Source organism: Sceloporus undulatus, chromosome 3 (assembly GCF_019175285.1).
Source record: "Sceloporus undulatus isolate JIND9_A2432 ecotype Alabama chromosome 3, SceUnd_v1.1, whole genome shotgun sequence".
Classification (NCBI taxonomy): domain Eukaryota; kingdom Metazoa; phylum Chordata; class Lepidosauria; order Squamata; family Phrynosomatidae; genus Sceloporus; species Sceloporus undulatus.
In genome coordinates this window covers 240,008,011-240,025,844 of record NC_056524.1, presented here as the reverse complement: position 1 = coordinate 240,025,844, position 17,834 = coordinate 240,008,011, and the positions used below count along the sequence as shown (strand labels likewise).

Genomic DNA, 17,834 nt, shown 5'->3' with positions numbered 1-17,834 from the left:
ATAATAATAATAATAATAATAATAATAATAATAATAATAATAATAATAATAGTAAGTTAACACTCTGGTAGTCATCTGTTTTCATCTCATTTTCTCCCTGGTTGTCATTCTTCGGACTAATTGGGTAATATTTGAAAGAAATTCTCAATGACTCTTGAAACATATTTCGGACACTTCCAGATTCTTTTAAAGTTCAGCATGAAAAAAGGGCACAGTAATAGTATTGAAAATTAAACTCTGGGCCAAGATAGACAGCACAAAAGCGGCTTGGCCACTCTGGCATCATGGCAGTGTCCCATCCACACAGGTGCTACCATTATGTCGTCACACATGCACCATGTCCAAACGGCGCAGCGCAGTCGTGACATCTCCGTGCCACCCCAGGCCACTTATGGCAGCTTGGCGGTGGCACAGAAAACAACTCTGCTTCTCTTCAGTGCATGCATCGTTGGCATGGCAACCAAATGGACGTGCCAACGATGCAGAGGGGAAAGGGGCCACCCTTTTCTCCTCTGTAGTGCCAGTTCTGCCGGGCTGCACTGGGTGCCTAAGGTGCCAGGGCACCCCTTTTCCAGGCCAATGAGAAGTGGCATTTTGCCGCTTCTCTTTGGCATGGAAAAATGCTCGATTGGGGGTGCAGGGGCTGCCGGTGCGGTTGCCCTGGCCCCAATCCAGCCCTTTAGGGCAGTCTGTACCTCACCTATATGTCTGAATTAGTATTTCAGTTTCTATTTATAGATGTGAAAGCTAAACAGTGAACAAAGCTGACAAGAAGAAGATCAGCTCATTTGAAATGTATTCCAGGAGGAGAATTCAATTGATATCATGAACTGCTAAAGAGACAAGTGGATTCAAGAACAAACCAGACCTGAACTTTCACTACTAGAAGCGTAGATGACCAAACTGAGACTGTCGTGGCCCTGAGTTTGCCAGACTTGAGCAGGGCAGTTGATCACCAGGTATCTTATTCACAGGGTCACCATAAACTGGAGTTGACTTGATGGCAAACGTCAAGAAGAAATAAGAGCTTTATCCTTGTGTTTGCCATGTTATATGTGGCCCCATTGAACCCATGGAAGTGGTACACCAACTCTGTTTTCAAGTACTTCATAGTTCACATAGTATCACCTTATTACAGAAATGGATAGGATTTTCTTAAAGCCTGACATAAAATTATGGTTGAGTTAAGCTCTTAATGCTGGTCTTAACCATGTTGCCTTGTCATGGAATGGCAATTCTTTACAAATGTAGAGATAATGGGCTACACTAATAATTCTGACCCAACCCTCTCAGACCACTTTCTGAAGGAACTACTAATTAATATCAAGGATTATAGCTATTTTTCAAATAAGGCTTAACTATCCATGAATCAAACATATTAGTTCAGCTAGGCCCCTTACAAACGGGCACCCTAGCATGGACTCAGTCCGTACTAGGGTTAGAAAGGGGCATCTCTTCCAGATGCCCCTAACCCTAGTATGGACTGAGTCCGTACGAAATGGCGGCGGCCGTTCCACATGGCTGCTGCCATCTTGACATAGTGGACACGCTGCGTCCCCACGTTGCGCCCCGGAAATGACGCTGCAAGTGTGCACTTCAGCACTTGCGGCATCTCTTCTGGGGCGCAGGAAGGAGCGCAATTTTCACGCTCCTTCTTTGCAGCATCCAGGAACCGTGCCGTTTGGCTGCTGCGGTTCCCGGATGTTGCAACCAGCGGTGGCAGCAGACCGCTGCTTTTCGGCGGTCTGTAACTTGCCCTAGTATTCTTCTATTCAGAATATTTCAGAAAAAAATTACATAAATCTTGATGCATATATTTTTATTCAGATAAATGTTGCTTAGTTCTCAGTATAAAATAACAGAGTTCTTTAAAAATAGTGCTGAGAGAGAGAGGTAGAAAGGCAGAGACATACAAGGTAAATACATGATGTTTTCATGAAAATTTGTTTTTGCTAACTGTTTGAAGCCCATATAAAGAAGACCATGGGTGTGATTATATTAGAAAACATTTCCACCTTTCACTTAAATTCATACAGTATTGAATTGTACATGAAATGTGGACAGACACTTTAGTAGCCTTATGTGTACAGGTTGTGCAGATTTGCTCTCTTCCAAAGAGTCTAAAAGTGGATTGGTGGTATTGCATTAAACATGTGGAGGGCTCCATCTGGACAGATGATGAACAAATCACAACTGGATGCAAAGGGATCTTGTAGCACCTTTGAGACTAGCTGAGCAAAAGATATTGTAACCCCCTTTTGTTTCTCCATCACTTTTTTATCACACTTTGGCCCTGTCCAGACTGGCACTTTGAGCTGGCCTGGCCACATACTAGGGTTGCATGGGGGCGGAGCATCTACATGCCCCACAACCCTAATATGTGGTGGCAATGTCATCATGGCAGCCTCCCATCCACATGGGGGGCTTCCATGATGACATCATGCATGTGCCGTGTCCAAATGGTGCTGCGCGTATGTAACATCTCTGCGCCACCCCAGGTCGCTTATGGCAGCCTGGGCATGGTGCAGAAAGGAACTTCGAAACGAAACTCCTTTTGGGTGCCACATCATTCCTGCAGCAACTAACCAGCTGTGGAAATGATGCCATGGCTGCGGTTCCCAGGGTGTCCAGGGGCATGAAGCCCCAAGAACATCCCTTTTCTGTGGAAAAACTCTGGATTGGGCTGCAGGGTATTTAAACTAATCTAGAAGAACTCCTGTCCCTAAGATATTTAGCAGAGAGTCATCATGGTGTAGTGGTTTAAGAGACCAGGATTCATATTCTGACTTGGACATGAAAACCCACTGGATGACTATGGGAAAGTCACACTTTCTCAGCCTCAGAAAATGGCAATGGCAAACTGCCTCTGAAATACCTGCCAAGAAAACCCCATGATAGGTTTGCCTTAGGTTTGCTATACATTGGAAATGACTTGAAGGTGAACAACAACGACAACAAAATAGTTAGCAAATCAAAATAACTGATACTATGCAAGACTGTGAAAAGGCAACAAACCTTTGTTGTTGTGGTATAGAAAGGTAAGAAAACATTATGTCTTTACAGAAATTAATAAGGTCCCAGACAAAATGGGAAGAAATCATAGGATACAAAGTGAAAGGAAAATATAGTAGATAGGAGGAGAGAATTCTCTTCAGGGGTAAATGTGAACAAGCCTTCATGGAGCAGAGGTGAGGATATGATTAGCAATGTATTGGACTGCCAGCATTGTCTCCTTACAAGTTGGTCTTATCTTTGATTCAGGGAGGAGAAATCCATGCCGACCTTGGTCACGAAGCTCAAAGACATATGAATCCTTAATACCCTCATCATAAGCCCAGTCAACAGTAGAACCAGAACAAGGATCTGAAAAAAAGAGATACCAATGGCAGTTTTAAACTCTGCAGAAAAAGATTTGATAAAATTCTTGTTCTGCAAAATGCAGGTTCTCTCTCACCAGTTGTGATGATCATTGAGAAAGATGAATGACAAAGCTACAGAGGTCCCCTCCCCCCCAAAAAAGCAATATCATATAGGGCTAATCTATATGTTCCATCATGCTCTTTCAAAAGCACATTTAACCTGACCACTTTGGAGTTTAAAAACCAAGAATACAGGCATTTAGTTTTCCCTTCAAAATAAGGACTCTTAATTGATTTATTGCATGTATTTCATACATTTTTTTCATTTGTTCATTATGTAGGTATAACAATAGAAGAAACACACTATATGTTTATATATTACTGCTGGATCGTGTTACATTGTACACACAATTTGACAGTCAGTACAATCAATGGAGGATAATTTCTTCTTTCGTATGAGAACATTCAAAACATCTACTTAAAAACTACTGATTAATTGAGGGTACTTTCCAGTAGCGTCACTAGGTTTGGCGTCACCAGGTGCAGTAACTCATGGTCTCCCCCCCCCCTCCATTGACCTCTTCCCATACCACACCATACAGAATCCTTAGTAATGTTTTTTTGTACTAATGCTACTCATTAATCATAATCCCTGTATATTACTGAATGTAGTGGTAATAGTTATGATATAAACTCTCAAAATTATAATTGTACCTTAACTACAGTATCATACACACAGCCTACATATACATAGTTGCATGTGGTTGAAGTGAAAATTTGGTAAAATGTAATGTTTTTAAAGAAAATCTTTAATTTTTTTTAAAAAAACTTAAAATTTAAAATCTGGAGGCTCTCCTTTCTCCTCCCACTAAGCCTCACCCCACTCACACTATCTCTTCAGCATTTTAAAGGGATACAGGGAAATACCACAGCCCATTTCTTCCCAAATGCATATGTCTGAGGAGCAGTGGTGTAAACCTCCCCTTTAGGGTGTCACCTGGTGTGGTCTGCATCCCCTTCCCTGCAGCTCCTAGTGACAGCACTGGTACTTTCCTGACAAAGGGTGCATCTACAATTGCTGAAAATATCCAGTTGCAACCCAAAGTACTTTGCTCTGGAGCTGCCCTGGATCCACTACACAAACAACTCTCATACTGGCATGACAGTGAGGCAAATCCACCTTGCTGACAAGGGAAAGGAGGTTAGTTCAGTTGCTGATCAGGGTGCAAGGATGATGTTCCTACCAGAGAATGAGGAAATGACAAGGAATTGGAACATGGCTCCTGCTTCTGATTGTCATAGTCTTGTTCACTGGTGGAAGGGGGCTGGAAACATCATTCACCTTGCACCCCATTCAACAGTTAAACAAACATCCATTCCCTGGTGATGTAACTGCTGGATGTTAAGATTGGATGGGAAGGGTGGGCCTGGAAATGTAACTAAGTAGTTGATGTTGAATATCAATGGTTGCTCTTGTTGTTGTTGTTGTTGTTGTTGTATTGGATTTATATCCCACCCTGTTCCCATTTCAGCACTCAAAGTGGTTACCAACTGTTAAAACAAACATGGTTAAAATTCATAGCATACAGAAGTTAAAAAGTGATTAAACTATACACACACACACTCTCTCTCTATCTCTTGAAAGATAAACCATTTTAAAAATACAATAAAAATCCAGGACATTATAAAATGGTCATCACTTGAGTGTGGAAATATAGTAAGGCACATACATAGTTAACCCCTCTGCTGCACATCAATGACAGCTTCTGGTGTCAGGTGTTATTTCTTGGTAGAGATAACACTGAACAGGTGGAAGCTTATAATACAGAATCATTCAGATACAGAAAAGATTGTATCTAAGTTGGCTGAGAGACAGGAGGTGAACAGACACAACCAGATTTCTCCAAAGTGTGATAGTCAATATTCAAACATGGAGCTCTAAAGTTAAGTAGGAGAGCTGTTGCTGTCTTTCCCATCAAGTAAAGTTTATTTATTAATTTATTGCTCTTATATCCTGCTGGTCTCATAGCCTACAAAACACCATGGGTATCTCAGATATATATGGTGTAGACTTATCCATTAACTGTGTCAGGTAGATCTCTGCTCCACCCAGGAACTTAGCAACATCTATGTTTCTAATCACCTATATTGATCTCCAAAAATACAATGTCCAGATAATCATATTTCAGGGAAAATTCACAATCTCAAACTTGTTTAAAATATCCTTAATATTTGAGAAAATATAAAAAGTTTTGCTATAACAAATACTTACAAATTGTAGTTGCAATTGGTCCATATTTATATTTTGTATTATAAAGACTGGATAAAGCATCCACTGCTCCCTTAGCCACTTCATTCTATATGCAGAAGAAATACATATTTAGATTAATATTTTCCTCCTCTTTTCTGAAGGATCTGTACTCTCATTGAGTTCAGTGGTCTCCAGATGAATTTTAAGTGATTTCACTGCTATAATTTTTGCATCTAGTCCAGTATTACTATAGTTGTAGCTGTCCAACATTTCAGGCTGAGATTTTTCTCCTAACTTTCTATCTGATCAGGCTAATCAAATTTTGTTGATTCAAAAGTTTTAGTTTTATGCTACATTTGGCAGCAGTGTAGGGATAATTATGCACAAGAGGACATGATGTGAACCATAGAAGCAAATAAAGATTCTCATTTCAGTTGAAAGACAGAAGGGAATGAACATTCCTATCTTAATTATGTAGTATGGATAGGAACTGCATTGGACAGCAGCTGTTTCTGGTAATGCTGTTGTGTGCCTTCAGGTTGTTTTTGATTTATGCAGACCCAAAAGATACAATAGAAGGCAAACCTATCACAGGGGTTTTCTTGGGAAGGTTTGTTCATAGGCCTTTGAATAATTCTGAGTCTGAGAGGGTGTGAGTTGCCCAAGGTAACCCAGAGCGGTTCCATGGCTGAGTGGGGATTTGAACCCCCAAACCCGAGAATTGTAGTCCAATGCTCAAACCACTATACCATGCTGGCTCTCTTATTGCCATATAGATGTACATCTAATATGTGTCATGCTCCTGATAATACAAAAAAAATATGGATATGGAAGCCCGCATCTGAACACAGCTTGCCTTTTTAAATCTACATCTCTGCCCTGCTAGGCAAGAATCTGTCAATTTTAGACACACAAGAGCCTCTAACTCTGTTCTTCCAAGTAATACATTAATCACACAGGGGGAAAAAGAGCTTTCCTCCTTGTGCAGGAAACAGAGCAAGGATTTTAAGAGAAAACTTGGATTTCTTTTGAATAAACCTTCCAAGATGGGAGACTTTGAAACGGAGAACATAATGTTGACAAATGTGTAGATTATTTTCTACTATGTTGTGTTCTCCTAAGTAACAACATTTTGTTCTCAGTTTCAAATTTTTTATGAAACTTCTTTTAAAAGGAATTCCTCTAATACCCCATAGTAAATGGAGAAATTTGCACATATTATTCATAATAAGAAAACCAGAAAAAGGAATATTGAGATATAAGATACTTTTGTTCAATTAAGGATATTATAGTTATTGAAACTACACTCGTCCCATCACATTCTCTTAGATTAGGGGCACAGGACCCTTATGAATGTGGAGAAACCACAAATAACAAAAACATTATGTTTTTACCTGAGAGAATATCTCTCTAGGAATCTTTAGGTCCTCCAGTGCAGCTCTGTGGTCAACATATGCCAGACACTGACCACAGAATTGTGCTGGAGGAGCTACAAATGCCTAGTGCAGTGCTCTTTCTAGTAATCTCTAGGTCCTTCAGTGAGACGTTTGGTTAAAGTTGACCATAGAGTTGTGCTAGAGGACCTAGAAATTCCTAGAGAGAACATATTAATAAAAATAGTGAATAATCAAATTCACAAAAGCCAAAGCTGCAAATGTGGAGGGACAAGTGTATGTGCTTTTTGAGCAGCAAACTGTTGGGATCCAAAGGTGATTTTCTGTTCACTACAGCAGTCTGTTCATTTGTAGATGGGCTTACAGTCCAACAAAGGCTCAAAGAAGAGACAGGATACAGTAATATCCAAAATCCACCAAACAATACCTTTAATGGGCCAACCAAAAATTAATAAAATACAACATGCAAGTTTTGTAAGTTCCACTGGGTTTATCAGGTAGAAGTGGTGAGGTGATTTTTTTCCAATTTGGCCACTCCTTGCAACCCCCTATGCCCCACTGCAGGCTGTTCTTGAAGTTACTCCCATCCTCTGGATAAGAATTTTAGGCAATCATAGGCACTTCCAAAATTGGAACAAATTAAATATTTCCGACTGTACCCCTATGAACATCATTCTTTCTTTCTTTCTTTTTTTACATACCAGTGTATCATGATTAGGTGCTTGTTTTTCAGAATAGCCATAAGGAAACAATAGCAACTGAGAGTATGAATGCACACTTATGTATCCTTTGATGATGAAAATGTGGTCACGAATGAAGTTTGTAACAGCTTTTGTTTCTGGCTCAGATTCTGCAGAGGGACCACAGTATACTTCCATACAAGGTTCATGTGCAAAAAATTCAGTATCACCTGCAAAAAAAGAAAAAAAACCCAAGAAAAGAAAAAAGTGAGTTTTGCCTTAAGGAATTTGTATTTTTCCTATCTTTGGGACAGAAAATAGGATCTCATTATTTATTTTTCATGTTGTGGTTATTATGAATCAAGAACAAGCTAGTAATTTTCATCACATGTTGTTTAGGAATGTTTTACCTATAAAACTGAAAGCTGCTATTGCTTGAATTGGTTCATAAATGCAGAACCCTACACTGCCTCAAATACTAAATCACATTATCAATGCCTCTCTTCCTTATTAACAATGATCCAGAAATTTGCATAAAGCAACGGTCACCCGCCTCGCCGGGCAGACCGTTTTGCCGCTAGATGCAGCTGGACTATAAGCCCCAGAGTGCTCTGGGGCTTGCCCAGCTCCCTATTGGTGCGCGGGGTGGAAGGGGTGGTCCTTCCGCTCCGCGACGCTCTGGAAAATGGTTTCGTTGGTGCAGGGCTTCCGGTCCTCCAAGGCTGCCCATTGGTGGGCTGGGCCTTGGAGGCAGGCCCCCACACAGCACACAGGGAGGGAGGGGCCTAGGCCTATATAAGGCCATGTTGCTGGCCCTTTCCCTCAGTCGGTTGCTTGGCTTCGAGCAGAGCGGAGCCAAGCTGTGGAAGGGAGCAAGTCTTGGTGCTTCTCCCACCCGCCCACCGCTGCTGTTAGGTGGTTTTTAGTCACAACTTGGCGGCAGCATAGGCCAGCATCTGCACGTTGTGGTACCAGGGCTATAGAGCTCTGGTTTGGGAGTCAATAGGTACCCGGGGGCGAATAGGGCAGGTGTTTGGCCATTGCGGGGGCCAGAACACAGGAGCGCCTCCCGGTGACTAGGGGCTTTGTGAATTGGTGAATGCAAGACAAGGTTTGCGGTCAAGTTGTGTTCCTTAGCCCCTAGGTCATCCCAAGCACCGGGTGGGTGCCCGGTTTGGATAATCAGACTACATCGGGTGGTTTGATTGCACAGATCCTGACCTTATGCTTTGTGCCAACCCTACCAATTGTTTGCAAATAAAGTTGTGGCCTTACTTCCAACATGTTGTACTGTGGTTATTTGACAGCAACATCTGAGGTAATGGTGCACATAAGGCTCAATGGCAATTCATTTTTTATCTAGGCTTTGTTGCTGTTAACCTCCCTTGAGCTAACCTTGACCCATGGTGACCCTGTGAATGTGACATCTCCAAAACTCTGAACTTTCACTGCTCTGCTTAATTCCCGTACAGTATATTCATACCCTGACCTCTTTAATAGAGTCCATCAATCTAACATGTGGCCTTTCTCTCGTTCTACTTCCCTCCACTCCTAGCATTACTGTTTTTTTCAATGAGTTGTGCCTTCTTATGATGTGACCAAAGTATGACAGCTCAGTTTGGTTAACTTGGCTTCCAGGGATATTGCCAGCTTGATCTGTTCCAGAACCCATTTGTTTGTCTTTTTGGCTGTCCATGGAATCCTTAGCACTCTTTTCCAGCAATACATCTCAAATGAATTTATTTTCTTCCTATCCACTTTCTTAACTGGCCAGCTCTCAAATCCGTACGTGGTAATAGGGATTACAATGGCTTGTATGATTCTAACTTTTGTGCTCAATTATATATCTTTACTCTTCAAAATCTTCTCTAGTTTTTTTTCATAGCTTTTCTCCCCATTCTTTTGATTTCTTGATTGCAGCCCCTGTTCTGATCAATATTTGATCCCAAGTATGAGAACTCTTACTATTTCAATTTCCTCATTGTCTAGGATGAATTTGTTTAGATCCTCTATGGTCATTATTTTTGTTTTCTTTATGTTCAACAGTAAGCTTGCTTTTTCACTTTCTTCCTTGATCTTTCTTAGTAGTAGTTCTACATCTGTGATGATATCTGCTTGTAGTATAGTGTCATCTGCATATCTTAGATTGTTGATATTCTTTCCTCCTAGTTTTACTCCTCCTTCTTCTGTGTCAAAACTTGCTTTCCATATATGATGTTCTGCATATAGGTTGAGCAGGTAAGGGGAAATGATACAGCCTTTCCTGATCCTTTTTCCAATTGGGAACCACTCCATTTCTCCATGTTCTGTTCTGACAACAGCCTCTTGTCCTGAGTACAGATTCCTCATTAGTACTGTTAAATGTGCTGGCACTCCGATGTCTTTATGGGCATTCCATAGCCTTTCATGATCTGCAATCAGAAGCTTTGCTGTGGTCCAATGGTGGTGAACCTATGTCATGCGTGCCCTGTCTGGCATGCAAAGCTATTTATTAGGGCATGTGGAGATGGGAGGATGGGGGAAGATTAGGAACAGGTGCACACCTGTTCTTCCTCTTCCCCCACCCTCGTTTGCCCTTAGCTGTCTCCAGGGAAATCTCACCCCCAGAAGTCCTGCCCCTGGTAGGTAGAAGTTCTGCCCTCAGAAGGCAGAAGTCTCACCCCCAGAAGACCCATCTGCCCGAAAGTCCTGCCTCCCAGAACTGAGTAACACTTGGTGGGGAGACACCTTTGAGTTTGGGCAAGTTTTGCCATCACCACTATAGTCTATAAAACACATACTGATTTTCTTTTGGAATTCTTTAGTATGCTCCATTAGCCATTGTATGTTTGCAGTTTGGTCCCGAGTGCCTCTTTCTTCCCTAAATCCTTCTTGTATCTATGTGATCTCTCTCTCCATGTATGGTTGAAGTCTATGGTGTAGAAATTTGAACATTTAAACAAAGAGGACATTTTTGTCTGCCTGAGTTGCTTTCTTAGAGAATTCAGATTGAACTAGACTTACAGGGTAGGCATTTTATGACACATGGAATTTATGATACATGAACATTCTAGATCAGCTACTTAGCTTAGTATTGGGTGCTAACCCCCCATACTACTTTACTGGGAAGCAGCCACTGCAACCAGTGGGGGGTTGGGTCTGTTTTTCTGTTCATCAAGATGCAGCACACTGATGCTTCCACTGCTTTCTGTGAGCAATCTCTAGTGCCATGGCCAGAAGAAATATCCTTGTTACAATTCCTCTTTGCACGGGGGGGGGGGGGGGTTTCATGGCCAAATGGGAATCGAATCTTGGTCTCCAGAGTCATAGTCTAATACTGAAACCACTACACCATGCTGACTCTCACACAGATTTTATGTTGGCTAGCATTTTTTTGCATTACAGGAGGTCTGATGACTAATAAACACAAATGTTCTGTTTCATGTGAAAACAGTAATCGCTCCATATCCACAGATTCAACCATCCACAGCTTGAAAAAGTTAAATAATTCAAAAAGCAAACCTTGATTTTGCCATTTTATATAAGTGACACTACTTTACTACACCATTATATATAATGGGACTTGAGCATCCATGGATTTTGGTATCTACAGGGGGTCCTGGAACCAAACTTCAATGGATAAAAGAAGCCCACTATATGTGTTTTATAGTTCTGGGAGCTTAGGTATAGTAGAGTATCATTGGTTCTGCCCTAACAGACACTCTTGAGGACAGGAATTTAATAGCCCACAACATATTGGAATTCTTGCTGGGGTCAAAAATACCACAAAGGAGGTCATTAAAGGATTTTTTTTTTTTTTAAAAAAATGTATATGACTTAGGCTTGACCCATCTGGGCCCACCACCTGCTCTGAGGTAAGATGGTTGCTGCTAGGATTATTTTATTTAGGACATTAAAAAAAAAAGAATTATTGCACATTTTACGTGAAGTGCTCTCAATATAGTAATACAATAATGATTTAATGTAATATGATGATCTGTATTTATGTGTTGTCTTTTTATGATTTTATGTTGCCCCCTGGAAAATACCTTAAGAATACACCCAGGCTGAAATGTGTCATTTCACTTTTCTATTATTATTATTGAAAAGACTCTCAAACTTGGAAAAGCCCACTCCAGGGAATCACGTTGCCCTCCAGATGTTGTTGAACTGCATCTCTCAACAGCTCTAGCCAGTCTCAGCAATAGCAAGGAATACTGAGTTGCTTAAAAAAAACCACTAGAAGGGTGCACACACTCATTCATAAATAACACAGTTTTCTCATTCTTAGAGTTCCCCATAGTTGCTCTTAACAGGGCAGTAGCATGATAGCTATTAAAAAAGGGCAAAACGTAAACAACATGGTGAGGAACATGAATAGTGGAGGGAGTGACACAAGCCATGCTAACACCAGTCAAGGAAGACTCAATGCACTTTCTGAAACACTATTGATTCCTCTTCTACCTTTTCCATAGGACTTCAGTTTGAAACTGAGCATGTGGGGAAGCAATTGAGGAGGAGATAGGATATAAGAGGTCAGAAGTCTATTCGTTAATAACTCCTGAGAAAAATTATTGCTATTTGGAGTGTGTGAGGGACTGAAAAGAGTGGGGCAAAGTACTTCATTCAGCAGAACACTAATTTACATTTGTCAGATTGTTCTAGAATAAATGATTTGAGGAAATCAAATTCTTATTTCTGGAAACAAGTCAAACAAGGATGTAGTGTAATGGTAATCTTACTACCCAAGGGCTACTTCTTACACCTCATAGTCATATATATGCTAGTTTCTCTTGCTACTCCTGCTTTTATACTTACTGCCCCAGTGAGCTTTGAAATTCCTGTTCAGGTCAACACCAATGCACTCACTGTTGGAAGTTTTGGCCCGATTCTTTCTCCACATGCGATCCTGCAGTTAAAAATAATTGAGTACTGTTACCTTCTATAATTGGTTTCATTTTAATTCAGAAAAAATACCGGTATATAGAAAGGCTATATTCATAACTGGAATCCTGTTGGTCCATTACTCTACTGTAACTATGTTGGCATAAGAATAAAGAGGCTGCACTAATAGCAATGAAAGAAATGATAAATTTGAGAAATACACTACCTGAAGCTATCAGATTTTGTGTATCTACATTCAACTTCATTGTATAACTCATGGAAAAGTTTAACTGACAACAGTGTATCAAGAGGATTTATTTTACTTGTTTGGTATAATGAACACATGACCTGTGTGCATGTAGGCCTGAAAAACTTTAAATTTTAATTCCCTGCTTTTGCCAGGTAAATATTGCAGATTAATGAATTTTGGGCCCGTCTACATGATGAAAAACCTCCACATTCTATGTGAACAGAATGTGATCTGGCAACATGCAATTAGCAGGTGGCCTAGCTTTTGGCAGGGGTGGTCGTGGTCGTGAAAAACTCCTCAAACACTGCAGAAAATGGATTTGTGACTTTTACCAAAGTCGTCTGGCTGATCTCAGAGTGGTGGATCCCCAATCACAGTGGTGGGGGTGGGGACTCTTTGTGCATCCAGTTTGGGAGGAGAGGTGGGGGAGGTTGCCTTCACTGATTTATTCATTTTGAGCCATTTTGGTCCTTCTGATCCCTCTCATTGACAGGGAGGACAGAGGCGGCTGTCACAACAGCACCTCCCCCCCTCCCTTCCACCAGTTATCAAACTTTTCTACTCTCATAAATCTCCTGATACACTGGTTTGCTGTGCTTGAGCAGCAACTGTCAAGAAGGATTAAACGTTTGCTTTTTTCCTGAGCAGAGATGATGACTGTCCCAAGCTTGGTGATCTCTCATTCATAGGGTCACCATAAGTCAAAGTAGCTCCAGCAGCAGTCCACGATATCCCTAAAACTCTCCATAACACTACATTTTGAATGAGTTTATTTTCTTTCTTCATGGTCCAGCTCTCATATCCATACATCGTTGATGGGGAATATAATGGCTTGGACGGTTCTAAATTTAGCACTTAGTTGTATATCTTTTCACTTTAGGATTTATCCAGTTCTTTCATACATGCCCTTCCTAATCCTAGTCCTCTTGATTTCTTGACTGTATCCCTGTTCTGATCAATGATTGATCCAAGGTATTGGACATCCTTAACTATTTCAATTTCCTCACCATCTAGAGACAATTTCTGTAATTCATCTGTGCTCAATATTTTTGTGTTCATAATGTTCAAAGGTAAGCCTGCCTAGGTACTTGCTTCTCTGACTTCTTTAGTAATTGTTTAACATTTTCAACATATTCTGCTAGGAACAAGAAATGATTTCAGCTTGCATGGAGGAGAGGTGCTAATATGAAACATGTGTATGACTATGCCTATATAAATCTCTGTGGATATTTGCCTGTATGCAGGAGTGTATGTGAACCCCTAACCCACAGCTCTTAGCTACATACATCCCACTTGGGTTAAAAAAAGTTGCATACCTTTTTCCATGTCCAAGCATAACCATCAATGTTGAATACAGGAAGGACATAAAAGTTCAAATTGTCCAACAGTTTTGTCATGACTTTGTCTTTTCCATATCTTCTGGCAGCCTGTAAGAGACAAATACGTGATATATAAATTCAGATCTTAGCTAACTGAGACGTTTGGAAGGATGATATCCAATAAGCAAAATAGTAAAATAAACAATAATAATTCTTAAGCCTTAAAGTCTGGAAGGATGATGAGGCAGGGAGAAAACATTATAGGCACAAATGTGCATGGCTAAAAATCTTTAGCTGTGACCTCCAATTTGTGGAATTTTCTTCTAAAAGTTGTTTGCATAGTAGTGCCATTTTTTCCCCATGAAATGCCACAGCTTTATGCCATGGGACCAGGCAGTCTGACAGAACATATCTCCCCATACACCCAGGTCCAGAGAGCCTTAGGACCAGCCCTTCTGTCAATCCAGCTGCCTTCGCAGACACAAGTAGAGGGGATGATAGGTCCTTCTCACTGGCTTCCTCTGGGCTCTGAAACTCCTTTCTCGGGATGGCTAGAATGGCTCTATATTTTTGGTCCTTTCATTGGCAGGCAGACATTTTTTAAAAAAATAATTCCAACACATTTTTAAGAGGCGGGGAGGAAGAGGAGGACAGCGAGGCCTGCCTGGGGCGGAGGAGGCGCCTCCCCATGCACCCGCACCACCCTCCTCCTCCGCCCCCTCGCCCCCAGGCTTGGCGCCCACCCGCATGCAAAAGGCGAAGACGGACGGAGCCAGTGCTTCTTGCGCGCGGGCGCGCGGGGAGGAGGAGAAGAGGGGGCGGAGGAGGCGGGGAGGGTGGCGCGCCCGTGCGCAAGAGGCGCTGGCTCTGTCCGCCTTTGCCTCCCTGTGCGGCCGCGCCACTCACCTCCTCCTCCTCCGCCTCCTCTTTTCCAGGCCGCGCGGCTGCGTGGAGGAGGAGAAGCTGGAGGCGAATGGAGAAGGGGGAGAAGGAGAAGGAGGAGGTGGAGGAGGAGGAGGTGGAGGAAAAGGAGGAGGGGAAGGAGGTGGTGAGTGAGTGGCCAGAGAGGCCTCAAGGTGGGTTTTTTTTGGGGGGTGCTTTTAATGCTAACAAGCCTCCCTTACTTGCATGCACTGTTTCAGAAGCCAAGAGAGTGTGACTTTCCAAAGTGCCTTTTCTATGTGTTTTTGGTTCTGAGGCCTGGTCAATGTAAATTGCTGTGATTTTTACAAACCCATGCGCAGTGAAGAAAAACCAAAGTCCCTTGACACACACTTCTGAGAAATACACTTGGTGCAAGAACAGTGAAACCACTCTGACATGTTCAATATGCATAGCCATGTTAAACCATGCTAAGTGTTAAACCCAAGGGGTTTGGATATGGAATAAGCCTCTGATGCAAGAGATTGCCATGTTCAGTAAAGCCATGTGAAATGCCCAAATGTGCTGTCGTGTGTGTTTTGGAATGGAGGTCGGGGGTGTTTTGCCAGAAAGGGAAGTCCATTTCTGACATCTGTCTAGAAATAATGCCCAAATGTCCTCCATTTTGATCATGCCTAAGAAACAGGCATTTAGATTAACATTTTTTTAAAAAAAAATCTGTGTCCTCCATTTCTTTAAAATGTGTCCTACATTAGAAAAATTTATCCTACATTTGTCCTACATTTGTCCCGGTTTGGAGGTCCTGACTTATGGCAACCCTACTCACAATGGAGGTGAGAGCTCAACTCTTGGTTCCCATGCCCCTAAGCAAAGAAATATTATGATTGGCCCACAATATTCCAGCATCAGGATATTTAGCTGTGTGGATAAGACAGGATAACTCAAGGATTAATTTGGCCTGAGGTAGTAGAACTAATGTGGTGTTACTGCACATCTTGTGACCAGGGTCAGAGAACTCATGCCAAAGGCCCACCAGAGGGCATTTTATGCCTATCATGCACTTTTGCTAATATTTTCATGGGCAGGCTTCCCCAAAAAAGAAGGGACCAATCAACTTAAGTCACGTGCTGTAAGAAATGTGGACTTTGTCACAAGTAGAATCTCTGTGCACTTCAGTTTTCCACCCTCAAATCAACTGTCTTGTTGAGCAGTTCAATCAAACATTGAAACGAATGCTCCAAAAGTTTGTCCATGAACACACTAAACAATGGCATAACTTATAAGACCTCTATTATTTGTCTTTTGGGAGTTTCATCAAGCTTCCACTGGTGGCTCTCTGTTTGTGTTGCTTTGTGGATGCCACCTGACAGGTGATCTAGACAGCAGCATCCACCACCTGGGTGTCACCCAGTGTGGGGGATGGGGCTTCAGAGGGTGGGGTTTTAGGGCAGAGCCAAAAGGTCCTCCTCCCAACTTTCTGCCCTGCATGACTTTACTTCAGACTAAAGCCATGTGGTACAGGGATGGGGGGACACCGGGCCTTCTCCCTCCCTGTCCTGTGTGGCTTTGCTCTAAAGTAAAGCAGCGCGGAAACAGGATGGTAGGCATTCAGCAGGTGTCATCTCCCTTCAGTGGTGTCATCTGATGTAGTCTGCACCCCCTGCACCCCACTTGTGATGCTACTGGTTCTACATCTAGTAAAGGATGAATGGGAGGAATAACCTTCCTGATCTAGAAGAGTATTCCAGCATGTCTTAAACATGAGGCACAGTTGAAGGACATAACACAAACAGAAAATGAAAATTTACAGAAGGCCCAAGCCAAGCAAAAACAATTATATGACAAAAGAGTAAGACCCTGTCAATTCCACAGTCACATGTTCTTTTGCTAGCTTAAATAATGTGGTGTCATTAGCAATCTGGAAACCTCACTGCTCCCCATAACACCTCAATAACTGCGAGCAATTTAAAGCACACTGGGAACTGTGTGAGAGCTTTCTGTATTCAGCAAGAATAGAATGTATGCATAAAATCATGTTGGCCTGACCTGCTTTACAAACCATTGGCAGAACGCTGGTGAGATCCACTCACGTGCATGAACACCACATTCCATAAAGATGGCCTTCTTTCTGCCACTCTCCTTCCCAACCTGTCAGCAGGAAACATTAATGGTTTGGATATCATTATTATATTAAATAACACAATAATGGACCCAGAGCTTGGAAAATATACTTTTTTCAGACCACAGACTCCCTGAATGTAGCCAGCCTATCAGGGAGAATTCTGTAAATTGTTGTCTCCTCTTCCCACCCCCAAGAAGAAGAAGAAGAAGAGGAGGAGGTGGATGAGGAGCTTATTTGTTGCAATGGTGTTAGTAGTAGAATACACCAGGAAAAAAAAGAGCACATCTAAGATTTAATTTGTTTTTGAAAGGCTGCAGCAGATAGCTCATGTATAGGCCACCTGGAAAGCAGAGTTGGTTAATAACCATTGGTGCAAATGACAGTGACAAGAAATGATATGGTCAAATAAGTAGTTGCATGAAGCCTTGAAGTTTGCCTTTAATGTGAGCTTTATGAATATATGAATAATGTGTGGGCACCCCCCCTGACACACCTTTACATACGCACACACTGTATACATACGGTATGCCCTTGCCTTATGCAGGGACCCGTTCCAGCACCCCCCCCCCCCCGCGTAAGGCAAGCTTGACATATACTCGAACCCCATTGAAAATTATGGGGCTCATGCATGCAGTGCCGTCTGGTGCACGCACAATTTCCTGTAAATACTGTGGCTTTCAGCTTAAACTGAAAGCCGCGTATAGAACACCCGTG

At 41.9% G+C, this 17,834-nt stretch overlaps 1 protein-coding gene across 2 annotated transcripts in view; it reads right to left on the bottom strand.

The window, feature by feature from the left end:
• Nucleotides 1–1,810: 1,810 nt before the first annotated feature.
• Nucleotides 1,811–17,834, bottom strand: part of LOC121927003 (mast cell carboxypeptidase A-like) — a 23,362-nt gene continuing 7,338 nt past the window's right edge. For both annotated transcript variants that reach the window (XM_042460461.1, XM_042460460.1), the window contains exons 6-11: nt 17,045–17,146; nt 14,114–14,224; nt 12,482–12,572; nt 7,706–7,914; nt 5,632–5,716; nt 1,811–3,363 (exon numbers count right to left, since the gene is read on the bottom strand). In XM_042460461.1, the coding sequence (XP_042316395.1) occupies nt 3,176–3,363; nt 5,632–5,716; nt 7,706–7,914; nt 12,482–12,572; nt 14,114–14,224; nt 17,045–17,146 (786 nt within the window). In that variant the 3' untranslated portion in view covers nt 1,811–3,175. The remainder of the gene's footprint in view (nt 3,364–5,631; nt 5,717–7,705; nt 7,915–12,481; nt 12,573–14,113; nt 14,225–17,044; nt 17,147–17,834) is intronic.